This window comes from Malania oleifera, chromosome 3 (genome assembly GCF_029873635.1).
Source record: "Malania oleifera isolate guangnan ecotype guangnan chromosome 3, ASM2987363v1, whole genome shotgun sequence".
NCBI lineage: Eukaryota > Viridiplantae > Streptophyta > Magnoliopsida > Santalales > Ximeniaceae > Malania > Malania oleifera.
In genome coordinates this window covers 22,705,267-22,725,086 of record NC_080419.1, presented here as the reverse complement: position 1 = coordinate 22,725,086, position 19,820 = coordinate 22,705,267, and the positions used below count along the sequence as shown (strand labels likewise).

The 19,820-nt window shown below is 35.4% G+C and overlaps 1 protein-coding gene across 3 annotated transcripts in view; it reads left to right on the top strand.

Moving 5' to 3' along the window:
• Positions 1-226: 226 nt before the first annotated feature.
• The window catches only part of LOC131152017 (sucrose nonfermenting 4-like protein), a 29,935-nt gene continuing 10,341 nt past the window's right edge, over positions 227-19,820 (top strand). For 2 of the 3 annotated variants that reach the window (XM_058103573.1, XM_058103575.1), the window contains exons 1-7: positions 227-372; positions 1,056-1,205; positions 1,453-1,540; positions 9,124-9,306; positions 16,936-17,070; positions 17,149-17,208; positions 17,822-17,911. In XM_058103573.1, coding sequence (XP_057959556.1) covers positions 1,081-1,205; positions 1,453-1,540; positions 9,124-9,306; positions 16,936-17,070; positions 17,149-17,208; positions 17,822-17,911 — 681 coding nt within the window. In that variant the 5' untranslated portion in view covers positions 227-372; positions 1,056-1,080. The remainder of the gene's footprint in view (positions 373-1,055; positions 1,206-1,452; positions 1,541-9,123; positions 9,307-16,935; positions 17,071-17,148; positions 17,209-17,821; positions 17,912-19,820) is intronic. The other variant, XM_058103574.1, reaches the window with a different exon arrangement.

Sequence of the window (19,820 nt, the reverse complement as noted above, 5' to 3'; positions counted from 1 at the left end):
TTATTTACGCAATTCCATTAAATAACTTTTCATATATTCTAAATATTTTTTTTGGAAGAAGGTGTTTTTTCTTCTAAGGTTAAGAGGGATTAAATAAAAATAAAAAAATTGGATTAAAAAAGTACTTAAAACACAAATTAAAGATGTTTTAATCTAAAAAAATTGGATTAATAACATAAAATATAAAATAATAATTAATAAATATATAAAATTAATAAAAAATCATAATAAGAATTTCCCCACGTCCATTATTCTTTTTGAGTATTTTCATCGACGAGCTGCTTCTCCGGTCACGGGTTCGAGGAACATGCACGCCAATGTCGCTCCTCTTCTGAATCTGTTCATCTGAAATATACTACCGGTTTTTCTACGGTTAGACTCAACCCTCTACTTCGTGATTCTCTCCCTCAAAAGCCTGTTCGTGAACTTTATTAATTTTTTAGGGTTTCTCTTTGGTTTGATTTCGATATAGGGGATAAGTTTTTGATTCCTCAGCCAATTTGTTTTCCATTTGCTAGGGTTTTGGTTGTTCGTGGACCTAGCTTCCATGCCTTTTTCATGCATTTTGAAATCGGAGTGCTTCTTGCTCGGATAATGCCTGGTTCATTAATGTGTGAGAATTTGGTTTGGGAAATGGAACGTATTGGGTTCTTTTTCGGGTTGTTCGTTGAGTCGACTGTACATTTTAAGAGCGATTGGAAATAATTTGCTCCTTAACTACTCTGTTGTTGGCGTGAAATATTGCGTCCTTCGAAATATATTTCCCTGCCCAATTCAAATTTCTAGACTTTGGGTACTGTGAGAGGCTGTAGTTAACCTGGCGTCTTTGATTGAGGATATATATATATATATAATTTTTTCTTAAGTCTTTTGTTGATTGTTTTAAAAGAAGGGCTTTGCACCGAATTTGAAATATTCTTTGCTTTTTGGGTATTTAATGCTGAATGGTGTATTGGATTGTGAGGTATTTGCTTTATTTACTTTTTTTTTTTTTGGGCTAATGAATTGTGGGTAGACCGCAGAAAGTTAATTGCTTGTGAATGATATTTTTTCAGAAATTCTTTATAATATTCTGCAGCAATGTATTCTCCGGGTATGGAATCAGCACGAGAAGCCGGTGGAGTTATGGGCACAGTGCTAATTCCCATGCGATTTGTATGGTCTCATGGAGGGAGAAGTGTGTTTCTCACTGGCTCTTTCACTGGGTGAGTTGAATACTCATGAGTATCAATGTTTTGACAGATCAATTGATAAGATCAATTTACCCACTGTATATTGACATATCCTCATTTGTCAGCTGGCTATAATTTTTTTTTTACCTTGACTATTATAAATCTGATTTCAGTTTGTTTTAGGGTATTTTTTTAATTATCTGTGTGTGCATTAGCATTTGTTTGTGTGCCTTTTAGGTATTTTAAAAAATTAAATAATTCAAAGTCTTTATTGATGAAGGTGGTCTGAGCTTTTGCCCATGTCTCCAGTTGAGGGTTGCCCCACTGTATTTCAGGTTATTTGCAGCTTAATGCCTGGGTATCATGAGGTTAGTTTATGGTGCTGGTTCTTATATTTGATGTTGAGATGTGTTTAGTAGAGTATGCTTTGTAGGTGTGAGTAGCATGAAGGATGTGTATCCATGGAGGTTTTGATGTCATGGCTGCAAGTTAATGTATTGTCCATTTAATATCTCTAATAAATCTTTATTAATTCCTTTTGTATTATACTGTTTTATTTTTTTAATTTAGCGTATACTTAGGGGAATGCTTTATTTTGTATTTCCCTTGCCCTTGTTTTGGTCTATCCTGTATATGATTTATTTTTGTATAAAAACTAAAACATGTTTTCACATTGCGAACCAGAATATGTGTAATACATGGGGAACAAGAATATGTGTTGCTAAATGAAAATTGTATGTCTTGTTTTAAGTGAAAACTAGAACAGAGCGAAATATTTCAAAGCAGTCATGAAATTGTCAGTAGCATTCTGTAATCATGTTGTTTTAGCAAATTGTAATGCTCTATTTAATGTAGCAATCATATACAACCCTCATTTTTGTGCCATGTGCAAGGTGAATTTTTTGTGCATGCTTGCCCATCAAAAGGTTCTTTTAGATCTACATTATAAGGATGCAGCCTCATGATGATGTTGAGAACATAGAGAAGTTGCTCCCAGGTCTTGACAACTATGTGGAGAGGATGTTGGTCAAGTGAATTCCTTCTCCAATATGCTACTTAAAAAAAATCAAATTTATTTGAAATTAGAAGGAACTCACCAAGTGACCTTATAGTAAACCAAATATAGCAGTTATAAATATTTTAATCAACAAATCATGCTTTATATAATTGTTTAACTGATGTTATATGTAGGAATTGTGTATCAAATTTTTTATATTATGCTCATCCCAGGTCTTGACCACTATGTGAGAGGATGTTGGTTGAGCGAATATCTTCTCCAATTTGCTATTTAAAAAGAATTAAATTTATTTGAAATTAGAAGAAAATAAGTGACCTTTTAGTAAACAAAAGATAGCAGTTATAATGATTTTAATAAACAAATCATACTTTATTTAATTGTTTAACTGATGTTGCACGTGGGAATTGTGTATCGAATTTATTATCTTATGGTTATGGGCCTGCTTGTACCTCTTTAAGTGTGTAAAGCTTGGTTGATAGACATGGTTGTTGTCGCTGTTGTTGTGTCTGTGTATGTGTTTTTTAATAATTTAAATGCACAAGAAATTAGGATTGGCCTTTTGGAGGACAGAGAAGGCCTCGTGATGTTCACTGACACACACTGTGTGTGTGTGTGTGTGTGTATGGGTGGTATGTCATGTTTGTACATATAGTAAGCATGTCATGTATGTTGCACATGATTGTAAGTGAATAATCTTGATTAATATATTTAGATAATTCTTTAGGGGTTATTTGGTATCATTAAAAAATAATTTGGAAACAAAAACTATGAGCTGGAACTGAAAATCAGAATAGAAAAACTAGCCACCTGTTTTGTTAATATTTGTAAAACTAATATAAATTCAAAACTCGATGAAACAAATGCTCATTTTATCCTAGAATCAAATAACAATTAAAAATATGATTAGAATAATGAAAATAAAAAAAAAACAAATTTAAAATGTTAAAATGAAAAAAATAAATAAATTATAATTATTTTACGTATTTATTATATTTATCACCTTTGGTGCTCTAATAACAACCCTATTATTCATGATCATTGAAAAATAGGGAAAATATTTTTTGGACAATGTAAAATTTTTTCCCCAAAATTTTAGAAAGTTTATGAATTTTTTTATTTTAATTATGTTTTAAATTTACGTTATAGTTTTTTTTTTGGTTGTAATTTCACTAAAATTGTGTATTAAATGAATGGTTCAATCCATAAAACTGAATTTTGGATACTGATGTTCTGTGGCAAAGCGGTTGAAAATTATAAAATCTGGTTTCCAATTTTTGCAAAATCAACTAGAAACCAAGGTTGTTAGAATTGGTATTCTAAGTGGGATCATTGGAGGGGTCTGCAGGATCGAATCGTAGAATCGGATCAAGAATTGTAAGATTCTACTTTCAATGTAAAATAAATATTAAAAAATTATATGCGTGGAACTTTATGACAAGTCTTAAGACTAAAAACTTAGTAACTAAGTATAAGAAGTTAAAGTGTTAGTAACCAAGTATAAGAAGTTAAAGTACAACAAAAAGTTCACACAATAAACAGAAGAAATAGGAGAAGAGCAAGAAAAGGAGAAGGAGGAGAAAACAGTGCTTACCATTGAGTCTTTTCAAGAAGCAAAAAATTTGTTTCAAAACATACCTCCGCAGCTCTGCTGGGCCCGCTGGCTGCTCTTTTCTTGGCTGCTGCTGATCAAACAAGAGCTCTGTGTTGAAGAGGACTGATTTGTTCTCGTCGAACACCAAATAAGGAAGAGGACTGAGGACTGAGTTTTTGTTGAACCCCAGGAACTCTGGTTGTTGGACACCAAGAACTGTTAATCAAACAGCAAGACTGCTAGCTGCTGCTGATCAAACACCAGTCACCAGATGGAGGGCTCTCTCGTTGTCGAACAGAGAGAAATTTTGGTGCTGGTTGCTGAATTTCAATGAGGAGTAGAGGACTGAGGTGTCGAATTCCAGGGAAGTCACGTGCAGATTCCGCTGAATCTGTTCACTGATGGGAGGCTGGGAGCCATTTTGCCCCAGTTAGAAGACTTTGGACCAAACATAAACCTTTTGGGGCCTTTGGGTGAATAAAAACATATATTGGGCCACATTATTGAAGCCCAAGAAGGAAAAAAAATCCCAATCCAGGTAACAGAGTAGGATCAATATGTTTCTACTTACGATTCTACGATTCTGATTCTACGATTCTGCCGATTCTTTTATGATACTTGATTCCAATTTTTGTTGTGACTTGGATCGTTTGGGTGAATCTGGATCGTAGAATCATACAATCCTACAATCAAAATCACAATTTTAATAACCATGCTAGAAACAGACAACAGATATAAAAGACTAGCAACATAAACAATTGCGTTGTTATAGTTTGTTTCTTCACTGTATTGCAGCCTGAACCAGAAATATTTCCAAACAACCTCTAGTATAGCTTAGATGATTTAAAATAAATTAATAATACATTGAAATTAAGTTTATAAATTGAATAAGAAATGAAATTTTTTTGTAAATTATAAAATTTTATTTTTATTTGGAAATATAGAATACATACATGAACATGAGATATTGTCACGTCACAATGCAAATGCAGGGACACAAAAAGCCTAAAAATATAGGATATGATAGGACATGAATAAAATAATTTAAGTTATATCATATTTAAATACATTATGTGTATAAAATATTAAATTTAATATTTATTTAATATTATAGTAAAAATATCTGGTAAATGCGTATACATTTTATCCAATCTCTTCTGTTTCATTAAAATCTCAATATATGAATTCTTCCATTGAAAATGTCATTAATCTATTGTAAATTAAAAAAACCCCCAAACTCGTATTGCTCTGCTTTTTATAATTTTTATATTTTATTAGCAAACAAAATACTTCCATACTCCAATCCTTTGTTATATGTCTCAATAACTAAAGTATGATACTAATAATGCATAATACTAAATTTACATTTTTAGATTTAAAAATATGCTAAATTCAATATTTTTAAGTTTTGATACTCAGCTTCTGTAAATATTGTGATTTGTTATTTAAAATCTTAATTGCAACTATTTTTGTTTACCTAATGGTCAATTAATATTTTTTTTTGTAATTTTATCTGTTTAATTTTATCCAATTTTGGCCAAATTTTATTTTCTTTAGACATTTTTTTTTTATTTTAATTTTTTAAAAATAAGGATATTTTTTGTCTACAAAATGATTTACACCATCCATACTTTTATATATAGTTCAGGTTAGAATGATATATGGTCTCAGACTTGGTGTTTTTATGGCATTATTGCACAATGGTCTATTTCTGCATGGCCTGCATCTGCTCCAAATTTTCCAAAATATTTTTGATAGAAAAATAACATTTATTAAGGAGAAGGAAATTATTTAAGCTTTCAAAATAGGTTGCTTTGGTCACTTCTATGAAGATCTCTATTTCAACTGGATGTTAAGATGCATATTTTGGGGTGGAATGGAGTTCAATGACATTGGGGAGAAGGGGATCATTGGCTGGAAAAACCTTTTAGTAAAGGCCGCCGAGTAGGTGATCAAGGCTCATAAAGAGTGTTCTGGAGACAAATCTCCAAGGCTGGATGGTTTCACTATTGTCTTCTGGAAATCATCAATGTGAGAGGGGGTCAAATTAGATTTGAATATTTGATAAAGGTTTAATTTGTCAACAGCTTTAATGCAACTTTTGTTTGGGTCCAAGGAAGTTAGGGGCTACAAGCATTATAGGTTTTTGTCCTGTTAGTTTGGTGGAAGCACCTACATCTTATCTCTAAGGTCTTAGCCTCAAGACTTAAGTGATTGGGAAAATGATTGGGACATTCAGAGTGCTATTATGAAAGGAAGACTGATTCTTGATGCTGCCTTAATTGTGAATGTGTTGGTGGATGCCTTGGCTCAAAAGATAAGAACGAGTAATTTTTAAGCTTGACATATAAAGGCTTTTGTTATGTTTGTTGGAATTTCCTCTTCTAATGTGATGGAAAGAATGGGCTTTGGCTGGCCGTGACGAAAATGGATCAGAAAATATGTTTCCAGTTTCTCTATTTTAACCAATGAAACTCAATTCTAGTTTCTTCAAATCTTCAAGAGGTCTTGGGTAAGATCAGGGCCATGAGGAGACTTTCTCTCCTCTTTCTTGTTTGTTCTAGTTATCGATGTTCTTAGAAAAATGGTTAGCGAGGCTGTTGTGGCAAAATGTGTTGCTTCCTTTTCGCCGATGAAACTATTTATGGGACAGATCGTGATCAGGTTTTGAAGTTAAGATGCATGATTTGAGTAAATTTGAACAAGAGCAGGTTGATCCCTTCAGGGGAAGGTTTGCCAGAAAATACTATTGCAAAGATCCTGGGCTGCAAGTTGGGTACCCTTTGTTGGTGTGGTTGAAGTGTCTCCTTTAGCTAAATTTACAGAAATAAAGTGTTCAGTACCTCATTTTTAAAATTTTTGAAAATATTCTAGCTGGTCGGAAAAGGAATTTTCTTTGAGAAGGGGGAAGATTTACTCTCACTGACAGTACCCTTTCATCTGCTGAGTTACGTCATATCCTCGTTCATCTCCTTTTTTCAGTTGTAAAGAGATTAAGAGATGTGCTAAAATGGTTCTTTGTGAAATGCCTATAAGATGCTGGAGTTTTTGGACTCAAATATCTCACCACCTTCAGCAAAGCCCTTAATGGGAGCCTGGTGCTTTATGGTGGAGAAGGAGCATATTTAAAGAGAAGTCATTGTTGATAAATATGGGTTGGAATGGAATGGATGGATCACTAAAGAGTGAAGGGATACCTATGGAATGGAGCTTTGGAAATGTATTAGAAATGATTTGGAGGACTTTTTGTAGCATGTCAATGGTCACCAAAGAGTGATCAGAAATGATTTGGAAATGTATTAGAAATGATTAGGAATGGATTGATCACTAAAGGGCAAGGTTGTTAGAATTGGGATTCTAAGTGGGATCGTTGGAGGGGTCTGCAGGATTGATCGTAGAATTGGATTGAGAATCTTAAGATTCTACTTTCAATGTAAAACAAAAATTTAAAAATTATATATGTGGAACTATATGACAAGTCTTAAGACTAAAAACTTGGTTAGTAAGTATAAGAAGTTAAAAATATAATAAAAAGTTCAAACAACAAAAAGAAGAAAAAGAAAAAGAGCAAGAAAAGGTGAAGAAGGAGGAGTAAAACAATGCTGACTATTGAGTCTTTTCAAGAAGCAAAAAATATGTTTCAAGGCATACCTCTGCAGCTCTGCTGGGCCTGCTGGCTTGGCTTTTTTCTTGGCTGCTTCTGATCAAACAAGAACCATGTGTTGAGGAAGACTGATGTGTTCTTGTTGAACACCAAAGAAGGAAGAGGACTGAGCACTAAGGGCTGAGTTTTTGTTGAACACCAAAGAACTGTTGATCAAACAGCAATAATGCTAGCTGCTGCTGATCAAACACCAGTCACTAGATGGAGGGCTCTCTGATTGTCGAACAGGAGAGAAGTTCAGGTGCTGGGTTGCTGAATTTCAATGAGTAGAGGACTGAGGTGTCGAACTCCAGGGAAGTCAGGTGCAGATTCTGCTGAATTTGTTCATTGATTGGAGGCTGGGAGCCATTTTGCCCCAGTTTTAGAAGACTTTGGACCCAACATAAACCTTTTGAGGCCTTTAGGCGAATAAAAAATGTATTGGGCCACATTATTGAAGCCCAAAAAGGAAAAAAAATCCCAATCCAGGTAACAGAGTGGGATCTGTACGATTCTACTTACGATTCCGATTCTAAGATTCTACTGATTCTTTTATGATTCTACTTGATTCCGATTTTTTTGCGACTTGGGTCGTTTGGGTGAATCTGGATCGTAGAATCATACAATCCAGATCGCTATTTTAATAACCATGCTAAAGAGTGAAGGGATCCATATGGAATGGAGCTTTGGAAATGTATTAGAAATGATTTGGAGGACTTTCTGTAGCATGTGGAGTTTGTGGTTTGCAATGGCAAATCCTTGTCATTTTGAAATGATAAATGGATGGCTAAGGAAAGCAACGCTCATGTGAAACCTTTTTTATTACTAATTAGATATGAAGTGGTGTGGAATGTGACTTTTGAAAGGCAATCTCAAGATTGAGAGGTTGAATATTTCTCAAAATTTTGTACACTATTGTACAAGAGCTTGATCAATGCTGACAGGGAATATGAAGTTGGATGGGTCCATCTAATTTAAAATTGACTTATACTATATATAGGGAGTTAATGATAGAAGACAGGATGGTCAGCCCCATTCCCACTCCCCTTGGAAGGCAATTTAGAAACATAGAGGCCCTCAGGTGGCTCTTTGGCAGGGAGGCAGCTTGGGAGAAAAACAGGTGTTTTTATTGGAAAAAGGTGGCTGAGACTGTTAACCATCTCCTTCTTGGCTGTAAGTGGGCTAAACTTTGGTGGTCGGTGGCCCTCTTTGTTGGGTCTTTTGCTTGGGATGATTGACTTAGTTTTCCAGGGAATTATGGGCTTGCAGGGAGAAATATGTGTACAGAAAAGAGGAAAGCTGTCATTTTAATCCCTCACTGTGTTTTGGATTGTGTGGAGGGGAAGAAATAGAAAAGCATGTATTTGATGGAGAAGAAGAGCCATGGAAGGACTTAAAGATAGTTGAAAATTTTATGCTTCTGACTTACTGGTGCTAATGATGTTAATGCGAAATCCCTTTTAGAGCTTATTGTTTTTTGTCATGAAATTAAGTTTTGTCCTAGCCTCCAAGGGTTGGCACCCCCTTGATGCCCTTTAATATTATCTTAGCTTCATTACTAATAAAAAACAGGAATTGAACTAAGGGGATTTTAATGCTCAAATTTAACAATGTCTGCTTGGTGTCTATCTTATTTCTAATTTATGAAGATTTATCCACTTAGTGTTGATTTTTTTTTTTTTTAAATGCTTTCATGCAGTATAAGTTTTTTGTTGATGGAGAATGGAGACATGATGAGCACGAACGTTTAGTTAGTGGTGCATATGGTATGGTGAATACAATCTTCTTATCTAGGGAATCTGGTTACATTCCCTCAATCGTGAACCCTGAGATGCCTTCTGGATCTAACATGGATGTCGATAATGAGGCCTTTCGGCGGTTGGTAAGTGATATTATTTGTAGGGCTTTTATTTATTTATTTTTTTCTGATGCATTTATTATAATCTGATTATCCATGTAGCGACTTAGCATTTACCATTTTTTATGGGCTTCTATTTCAAGTGATGCTGAGAGAGTAAGCTGATGTATTTTATCATTGTGTATGCATGCATGTCCAGAAATATATATACACACACACACCCTCATGTTAGTCGTACATGGATGCATATTTTTATGAAGTGAAAAGTTCATTAAAGTACCCAAAAGGAGTGTCAACCAATGTACACATGAGGTCTACAAAGAATAAAAGAAACCCACCCTAACATAGTATTTTCAAGATAGTCTAAAAGGGATCTACAACATGAAGAAAGAAATTAAAATCCTCTGATAGAGATTATGAACCAAAAATTGTTGCTGCTTAAGGGTAGGAAGTTCTGTGTCTTCAACACTTTTTCTATTTCTGTTCTCCCAGATAATCCAAATCAAATATAAACGGGCTCCATTCATATTGTTCTCCTAGATTTTACTATTGGTGTCCATAATTAAGAGCTCAGAGCACCAGTAGTGAACCTTGGCATCACTCACTGTACTCCAAAAATAGATGGAAAATGATCCATAACTCCATGGCTATTGGTCAATGGACAAACAGAGCATAGCTTCTCCATCATTTTTGCCCTAGTTACACTATTTTGGAATATTATTGCCTCTCATGACAGTTATCAATCGTAAGGATTTTCTCCAACATGGCTACCAATTTTTGCACACAAAGGCAGAGATTTGGATGATCCCATGGATTCCATGCCTTCTTTCTAGATAACTCCCCTATAAATTACCCTGTAAGACCAAACAAAAGGTTCTAACTTGCCAATTATCTTATCTCATCTTCCCTAGGTCTTACTGAGTTATGGAAAAGTCATCATAGTAGGGAGAATGTGTTGTGGAGAACTAGGAGGGATTTTATTTTATGAAAAAATTGTAATATTTTAAAAATAAATTAAAGGTGTGGTATAAAATAGATTTGAGAGATTTAGATATTGGAAAGTATGATATATTTAAGGATATTAGAGATCTTGACTGATAAGAAAAGGAGGTTAATTTGGTCGTGGGGTCTTGTTGGATGGAATTGTTGAATGAGTTAGATGCAATTCTATTGATAGTTGGAGGCAAAGCCTAAGCTGAAGTGGGTGAAAGAAGGTGATTTGAGTTCTAGGCTATTTCAGAGTTGCTAATGGTAGAAAACATGAAAAGTTTCATGGCGGAGTTAGCGAATGTGGAAGGGGAGGTGGTTAAGAGTCCCATATATGATTGCTGAGGAGATTACTTCCTTTTTCAAGGAGTTGTATTTAGAGGAACATACTGATGCAACCGTGGTGGAAGGCTTCTCCTTTTTATGTGGAGAAGGCAGAATGGTTGGAGAGATCTTTTGAGGAAGAGGAGACCAGGGAAATGGTCTTTGAGATGGATACGGTGAAGGCCTGGGGGCTGGATGGGTTTACTTTGGGTTTCTCTCAGACTTGTTGGGACATTATCGAGGAAGATCTTTTGAGGGTTTTAATTTTTTTTTTAATATGGATTATGGGTAGGAATGTTTAACTTTTATTGCCTTGGTGCCCAAGTGTGTGTAAGATTTTACCTAAGGTGCTGGCGGATAGATTTAAGTGAGGTTTTTGATGAAATCAATGCTCGTAATGGTGAGCCTAAATCATGGTTTAAATGTTTAATGCTTCTGGGGGGCGGGGAGTGGAGGTGGGGGTGTTTGTCAAGATGGTCTCTTATCTCCCCTTCTATTCACTCTTTTGGTAGATGTTCTTAGTAGGATGGTTAGCTGTGTTATGGAGAGGGGTGTGGTGGAGGGTTAGGGTTTCTTTCTCTTTGACAGTTTTAGTTCTTTGTAATCTGCTCACTCTTATGCAAATTTTTGAAGAAGTTTCAGGGTTAAAACTTAATCTTTAGTGGGTGTCCTTTTTTTTTTTTTTTGCTTTGGGAGGGTGTATTACCTTTGTATTTTATTCTTCTGTAGTTGATGAGAGATTTATTGTGGTGGGGAGTGTGTGGGGACAAAAGGTACCATTTGGTTAGTTGTGAGGGTTTTTCTATGCTATTACGCATTTCTTTATCTTCTGGATCTTTGTCAACTTCCCATTTTCTTGATACATTAACCACATCATTTGTTGTGGACGCGGAATTCCAACTGCTTATTCAAGCTTTCTGAACAGGCATCCAGATTCTTCTTGACAGGTATCTTGGCAACCTTGGGTGGTGTAGGATCTGGTAACATAGTTCCCAAGAGCATTGCCTTGATGGGGTGATTGATTCTTTTATTCCTTCTTCTTTCCGTGATCGTAGGCTTTGGGATTTGGATGGGTCGGAGGAATTCTCTTGTAAATCTTTTTTCAATCATCTTACTTGTGATTCAAATGATTCTCATTTTCTTTTTATATTCTGCAATCTTGGAAGCTAAGAGTCTAAGACTCTATCCTGATATAAGGGGCTTTTGTTTGGTCTGATGTTCTTAATGGAAATGATATTGATGATTGGCTTTAGTTTTGAAGACTTTTGAATGCTTTGCTCCTCATGTTTCTTTGTTTCCAAAGAAATGACACAAATGCACATTTATTTTTGCATTGTCCTTTTCTTGGGTCATTTGGGACATGCTTATTGGTGTGTTTTGGGAGAATTGGGCATGCGCTTCTGCTTTGGAAATTTTGTTCCTTGAAGATGTAAGCGATTTGGAGGTCATAAGGTGTAAGCTTTGAAGGTCATAAGGAAGTATAATTCTAGATTTGAAGATGTAATTTTCGTTTGCTGTTCTGTGGTGTATTTGGGTGAAGCGTAACTCTAGATTTTTAAGGAAAGGGTGATGGTTTCAGATTTCATGTGGAGTGGGTTTTTCTGCTTCTTTATGATGTTCTACTTTTCGTTTGTTCCAAGGATGCGGCTCATTAATGTGTTGCAAAATTGGAGGGCTTCTTTATTTTAACTGTCTTGTTTGTGTGATTTATTTTTTTCCCTTGCTCTTCAGGAGGACTGTCTCTGTTCTCTGATTTGTTGTAACCAATGTTTTGAAAGGTGTAGGCATAAGTCGAGGCGATCTAACCCCAATGAGGCAAGGTGTAAGCCTTAAAAGAAGGGCTAAGCCTTTTGGGAAATTTAATATGTGAATAACAATAACAACAACAACTACAACAACAACAACAACAAGAAGCATCGAGTCCCATTAGGTGGAGTCAGCTACATGAATCCTTTTCTGCTAATTCACCCCTGATCGAGAGCATTTTCTTCTATTAGATTAAGGGCTATTAAATCCTTCCTCACTTACTCATTTCAAGTTTTTTTAGGCCTACCCCTACTCCTTTCCATTTCAGAAACAATAACTAGCTCACTCCTCCTCACAGGTGCTCTACTAGGCCTGTGTTTCAAATGCCCAAAGCTTCTAACCGCTCCTCTCTTATCTTGTCTTCAGCTAGTGTTATGCCTAAATTATTGCATATATGCTCGTTTCTTATATGTGAGTAAATTACATAAAATTTTCTCGAAAAAATTCAGAAAATTACAATTGCAGTTTAAAAAATCAAATAGGATTTATAAACTACTTGTTGCCATTCTAAGAATATTAACTTGAATTCTCAGCAAAAAGAAAAAAAAATTCTTGAACTCATCAAGTAACCCATGTGAGGAGATAGTTATAACTTTGAGTTCAAATTCTTTAATGATTTGAGATGCAATTCTCAATTATTTAGGAAAGGTTAAGGTCAAGAGTTATAGAGATCAACTCATGTTAGGATCTTCCTTACATATGAAGATGCAGTTAAAATTTTCAAGCCAAATCTAACTTGAGATTCACACATGCAAAATATATAAGTCTCAACTAAAAATGCACGACTTTTTGTACAAGTGCATAAGCCTCAGTGTATAATGTGCCATTCTTTTTGGTATTTGGTATTTTAGACAGTGCCTCAAGGTGTTCTGGGCATGCTCCATCTTGAGGTGAGCCTCAATTGAGCCTTCTAAGACTTTGGTTGTAACTGCTCTTTTATTCTAATAATATTTTTGATTGTTACACTAAAACAGTAGCTTTTACAGACATACATGTGGAATATGAAAATAATGAGAGACATGAGATAGCTAACTGCTTCTTTGTTCTCTAAATTCGCCCCACACAACCCTCTGTCACACGCTTCCCCTCTCTATCTTCACATCCACTGGTCCATTTTCCTAGAAAAGTTGATCTACTACACTCAGCTTCCTGATTTACAGTCACCTTGCCCCCAACATTTTACAATCTTCTTAGGTAATGTGTGTGTGTGTGTGTGTATGTAATTTTATCAGGGAGAGATTAACGAGAGCGGGAAATAATTACAATCAAGGAAAGGGAAAAACAGTAGAAGGAAAAGGATTCAAGGAATCCTCTGTAAATACAACAAAGCAAAACTAAGAAAAGAAGAATCCAAAACAAATCTAATGAAGCAAAACACTCCAATCTCCGTTCAAGTCTTTTAAAGAAACATGAAAAATGCCATGAGCAGAACACCAGAACAGCGCCATAAAAACTTCTCTGCTTCAGGCCAAATGAGTAGAACTAATAACCTCCTTACAAAATCTGGCATCCCTAAGCAAATACACCAACTAGAAGCAAGGACTGCACTACACCACATGTCCTCTATTTTCCCTTTCAAAATCTTCTAAAGTTACAAGGCAGAAAGTATTCAAAGATGGAGTAACCCAATGCTCCCCGTGAACACCAAATAGTATTCCAAAAAGTCCAAGCAGAAGGGCAATGTGAGAAAAGATGAGAAAAATTCTCCCTGCTCCTAAAAGTCAAGTGGGTGATATTAAACACTTGAACCTTCCTCCAACTCCCCCTTCCTTTCCACCCCACTGACACCACATGTAGCCTCTGTAAAAAAAAAATCTCCAGTTTCTTGTGACTGACAGAATCGTTAGAGGGGCATGAAACAAGGCTTGCTGTAGTACTCTTAATTAATGATGTTAATGCCCCCTCTTCTTGTTTCTTCCACCCATTCATGTGAAATGTTTCACAAATGAAAGGATCTGCTGATCCAATAGGTAACCCCAAGTAAACTGCAGGTGCTTTCCAGTGCTGCATTCTAGATTTTTTGTCCGACTTGCCTCCTCGATCTCCCCAACTAGAATAAATTCAGTCTTCCTAGAATCTATCTTAAATATGAGAGAATGCATCTGTGACATCTTAATTCCTCCTCCTTGTGCAAAAAAAAAATTGGTTGTCATCTACAAATAGAAGATGAACGTAGACTACTCCTAACTGGCTGTACTACTAACCTTAAAGCCTTGAATCACATCTCCTCTCATATTTGTTTATGGATGAGCGCTAAGAAGGCATGATTCAAGTTCTTATCAAATGTCCGTAGTCAAAACAACTATCATACGCTGTCAAATTATTCTCTTTGACCCCTTTTCGACCCTGTTGAAAGAAAGCCACAGTGCGTAGGCATGCCATCTGGACCCAGCATCTTGTCCCCGCCAAGCTTCTTATTGGCTTCTCAAATTTTTTCCTCGGAAAAAAAAAAAGAATCTTTGTAACTGTTATCTGTCAGCCTCCTACGGTAGATTAAACTCAAGCCCATCAGGCCTTGGCCTTCTCTATGCTATAAATTTTTAGAGAAATGCTATAAATTTTTAGAGAAATGACTTTATCTTCTATCTCCCTGTCTTCAGTCCTCGATCGACATCAATTTTTAGTGCTTCTAATTTGATGTCATACAATGTAAGAGTTTGACAACAGCCTGTGGAAGAATTTGGTGTTTTTTTATCCCCTTCTTTTAGCTAGATAGTGCTCAACTTTTGTTTTCTGGAAGTCTCTTCCCTCTTTGTAATTATTTTATTTTATTTTTTTAATTTTCTAATATACTAAATCTAAACTCTCCTCTTCTAATCTACAATGCATTTTTGACTGTTCCATAGAAGAAAAATGATCCTTCTGATTCACTGGTACTAGAAACTTGTTGATTTCATGCATTAAAATGCAACTTCCAATGCACAAGTCTCGCGGGCTATAGCAGGGATTCAGAGAGGGCATGATATACAGCCTTACCTCCACATTTGGACAGGTTGTTTCCACGGCCTGAATCCCCCCATGATCAGGTTTGAGTGTAACACGCTTACCATTTGCTTGCCCAAAGTAATTCTTGATTTCACACAGTGATATAGGACAAGCGACAGAATTCAGAAATAGAGAGAGAATTGAGAGAATTCTGGGGAGAAAAATTGAAAGAAGAGGAGAAGAAGAGAAGAAGAAGAAGAGAAGAAGGACAGAACAGAAGAGAAGAGGGAAGGGGGGGCCATGGGGCTGGTGGACAGCAGAGATTTAGACAGAATAGGGAAAGAACAGAAGAGAAAGAAGAACAGAGGAGATAATTAGACAGAACAGAGGAGGAGGAGGAGGAGGAAGAAGAAGCAAAGAGGAAGAGGAAGAGGCAGGAGGAGGACCAGAGAGAGAGAGAGAGGGAGAAACTGCAGATGCAAATCTGATTCAATACAACCGTCCCATACAATACACAATCACAATACTTATATACCCAATACTATAAGTAACAAATGTAATTGCAAAATAACTCCAAAGCACATAAAATACACAAAACAAACCTAAATTAACTAAACTCCTAAAATAACCAGAGTTTTCCTGAATTAAATAGGTTTTACGATCCCAATAATTATGCACCCAATACTATAACTGACAGAATAATTACAAAATAATCCCAACTAAAACATGTAATTGTAAAATAACTTTAAAGTACATAAAATACACAAAACAAACCTAAATTAACTAAACTCCTAAAATAATTAGAGTTTTCCTGAACTAAATATAAAAACCTAGCTACTATATAAATATGTAAAGTTCCCCATTGATGGTTCTCCATCACACAGTTAACACAAGCTGGAAGCAGGAGGCTAGGGTCTAGTTCTTGTACATGAGCAGGTGTAGTGAAGTAGGGAGGTGTGGAAGTGTAGGGTCAGGAATGCCTTGGGAAGTCTTTATATAGAATATATAAAATATTTTTATAAATAAGTTTAAGAAAAGTTTTAAGGTTAGAAATGTCTGGACGTGTCTAATAAAAATATATAATATAGACAAATATGTGTAAAACTATAAAAAACTAAGTAACGTATGACATTTTCAAATAATATGTCTTAAAACACATAAAGTAACACAATTAAAGACTAAAGTGTAAGCTACTTCTTCATTAAATCATTATAAGAAGTATCAACATTGCGAAGGCTATATATTGAGTTGAATAGCTTCATAGAGCCCGGGATTTCGTCTAAATTTTTTTAAAACTTGAGAGAAAAATTTAGCCCTTAAAAAATCAAATGCATCAAATGAGTCAACCAAGGAACATAGGAACACTGTTATTTTTTGTTAGCTAACATTTAGTCATTGTTTCATGTAGTACAATTTGAAACATGAGTAAAAAACTTGTTCCTCTGCCATGTGATTGAAGTATATGGGGTCGGAGCTACGGGGTCAAAGCTTTTGATAGCGTGGGATAATTAATCTCATTATTTATTCTTTTACTGCCCTTCTTATTTTAGTAGCATGCAGTTATATGTTCTAATGCTTACCATTCTGTGCATTTTAATTCTTGCAACTCAGGTCAGAATTTCAGATGGTTCATTGCATGAGGTGGTGCCAAGAGTATCAGAGGCTGATTTAGAGGTCTCCCGCCATCGTGTTTCCTTGTTCTTGTCTACACACATTGTTTATGAGTTGCTTCCTGATTCTGGAAAGGTTTGGATGGTTTATTCCTTGTGGCACCTTTATTGGATTTACATTTGGCAGTCTATTTGAACTTGGTCTTGATTGCAGGTTATTGCCATTGACATTAATTTGCCTGTTAAACAAGCATTTCATATTCTGCATGAGCAGGTATCTCATTTATTATTATTGTTGTTGTTTTCCATTTTAATGAGAATTTGTTTGAATTTTAATAACACTTCCTGAGTTACTATTTTTAACATCATCTGACTCCCCCTGCCCTCCTTCCCCTCCTGTTCATTTCGTTCTCACCAAAAATTTAAAAATTATGTTATGTTAATCTTAAATTACTATTTACTGCGTTTCATGTCAGAGCAATTCTAGCACTTGAAAGCAGGGAATGTATTTCCATGTAATAATGAAATGAAGCCTTCATGTTTTTATTTTTTTTGATGAGTGATGCCTTTATGGTAACTTTGAGATGAATTTACAAAAGAATCATATCCTCTTATTTGAGGGGCTTTGGCTTTTATGATTGTGCATCTCCAGTTCTCCACCCTTTATGTGTTTTTGTTTCTGATTATATATTTGGTACTTGTAGGGGATCGACGCTAATTTCCATCAATTCATTAAAATCAAATTTATTTTCCTTAGACAGCTGATCTAGGCTCTGAAGTCACATTTGCCTCTTTCTTCCCGTCCTTTATTTGTATTGTTCTTTTGCAATTATATGTTGCTGATAACAAGCTTGGATATGCATCTTTCTGAGTTAAGCTCTTTCCAGGGAATTTCTATTGCTCCTCTTTGGGACTTCAGCAAGGGGCGGTTTGTTGGAGTTATTAGTTCATTGGATTTTATCTTAATTTTAAGAGAGGTATGTGTGTGGAAATAAATTTTATTCTATTTTCTATTTTTGGTCAGTGGTTTGGCTTATCAATGCAAATCTCTCAGTTACTTGAGGGTGTTGGATAGACTTTTATATCCTAAAACCTGATGTATGAGTTTGAAAGCTGCCAATTTGTTATGTTTAGGAATTATGTACACATCCACGATTACAATAATAACAGTGATCTAATACTTTTTTTTTGTTACTGTAGCTGCACGCTAGGTAATTTTTTGAAATTATTTTTGCATTCTTTTTAATTAGGTTTTAGTTGATGGGAGAGATTAATTTTCTTTAAGGGTTAGGATTTTTTGTTAATAGAGTTTAGCACTTGTTTACATTGAGTCAAGTGACACTTTGTAGGATGGGGATTTTGGAATGAATGAAAATTACTGTGTGTTTCTTCTTAGAACTCATAAGTGCCTTGTAGGTAGTCGTCTCCCCCCTCCCTTTTCCTTCAAACCAACACCCCCCCCCCCCCCCCCCCCCTCTAAAAAATGAAAGGAGAAAAGGGACTTGGAACTTGTATTTCTCTCAATAACCTATTCCCATGTTCCTACTGCTCTTCCTAATAAGACCCCCTCTAAAATAATGAGGCTTTCACTGGGGCTGCAAACTTTGATTGGATGACTACTATTGAATTATTCTCTTGATGTGTGTATGATTTGTTATTGGAGTGGGGCAACTTGTTTGCTTATGTTTTTGCATATTCCTTTTCCTAGGGTGCTTTGAATAGTTTGTTTGGTATTCATGGGGAGCATTGGGTTTGCCCACCTTCTTTGGATGGTTTTTGTCTCCCCCATTTTAGGGGATTTAGGAAGAAAGGACAGATATTTGGCTGTTGTTTTAACTGTTATTTGGTGCCTTTGGTTGGACGTGATGCTAGAATATTCAAGGTCTCTATATATCTTGTGCTTCAATAATCTGTTGGTGCTGTTAGTATTTTTTTCTCATTTATGTTTTTATATTGTTGTTGTGGGGGGCAGTAGAAGGGGTAGGGGTAGACCTAAAATAACTTGGGGGGAGATAGTGAGTAAAGATTTAATGTCCTTGAATCTATCAAAAGAAATGGTCCATGATCGCATAAATTGGCGGAAAATGATTCATATAGCCGACCTCACTTAGTGGGACTAAGGCATGGTTTTGTTGTTGTTGTTGTTGTTGTTTTATGTTTTTATATTGATGTCTAATCCTCCTCTTTGTATCTTCTTTGTTTCTCCTTCTTATAGATTTCTTGGTTTATGAAAAAAAAAAAAAAACTTTTTATGGTGGCATTTGGTTTGTGGGATAAAAAAATATTCTCATGGAATGAATTTCTTGGGAATCCAATTGCGATAATTGGATGCCTACCTCATGGAATATTTTCGTTTGGTTTGGCATGTAAGATTCCAAGGAAAGTGTACAAGATAATAATGGCAGTGTTTCGTTCAATATGGTGATTATGGCATACATTTCTAGAAGATTACTATTACACCCTTGACCTATGTATGGGCAATATATTTTCAGCACAAATCCATGTCCTAAAAATTTAAAACATCCTAAATAAAAACATTTTAACACATCCAATTAATCAAAATAATGGAGAGGTAATACATAATGATAATGCTACTGGTTTTTGTTGATTTCTATTTTTATTATTATAAACATCTGCAATGATATATTATGGGCAATAATGTCCATCTTATGAAAATAGTGGGGGACAAATTAGTCCAGAATTGGACAGCCATGGAATGAGATTCCCGTGAAACTGGGGAGAGCGGGAATAGGATTCCCATGTTTTGTGGGAATCCTTTGCCCCCTTGTAATGTAAGATTTTTGCCACTTTATATTCTGGCTCAAAACAAATGTACGGAAATGGGGTGCCATCTACATCACCTTCTGGGAATATTGAAGGATGCCG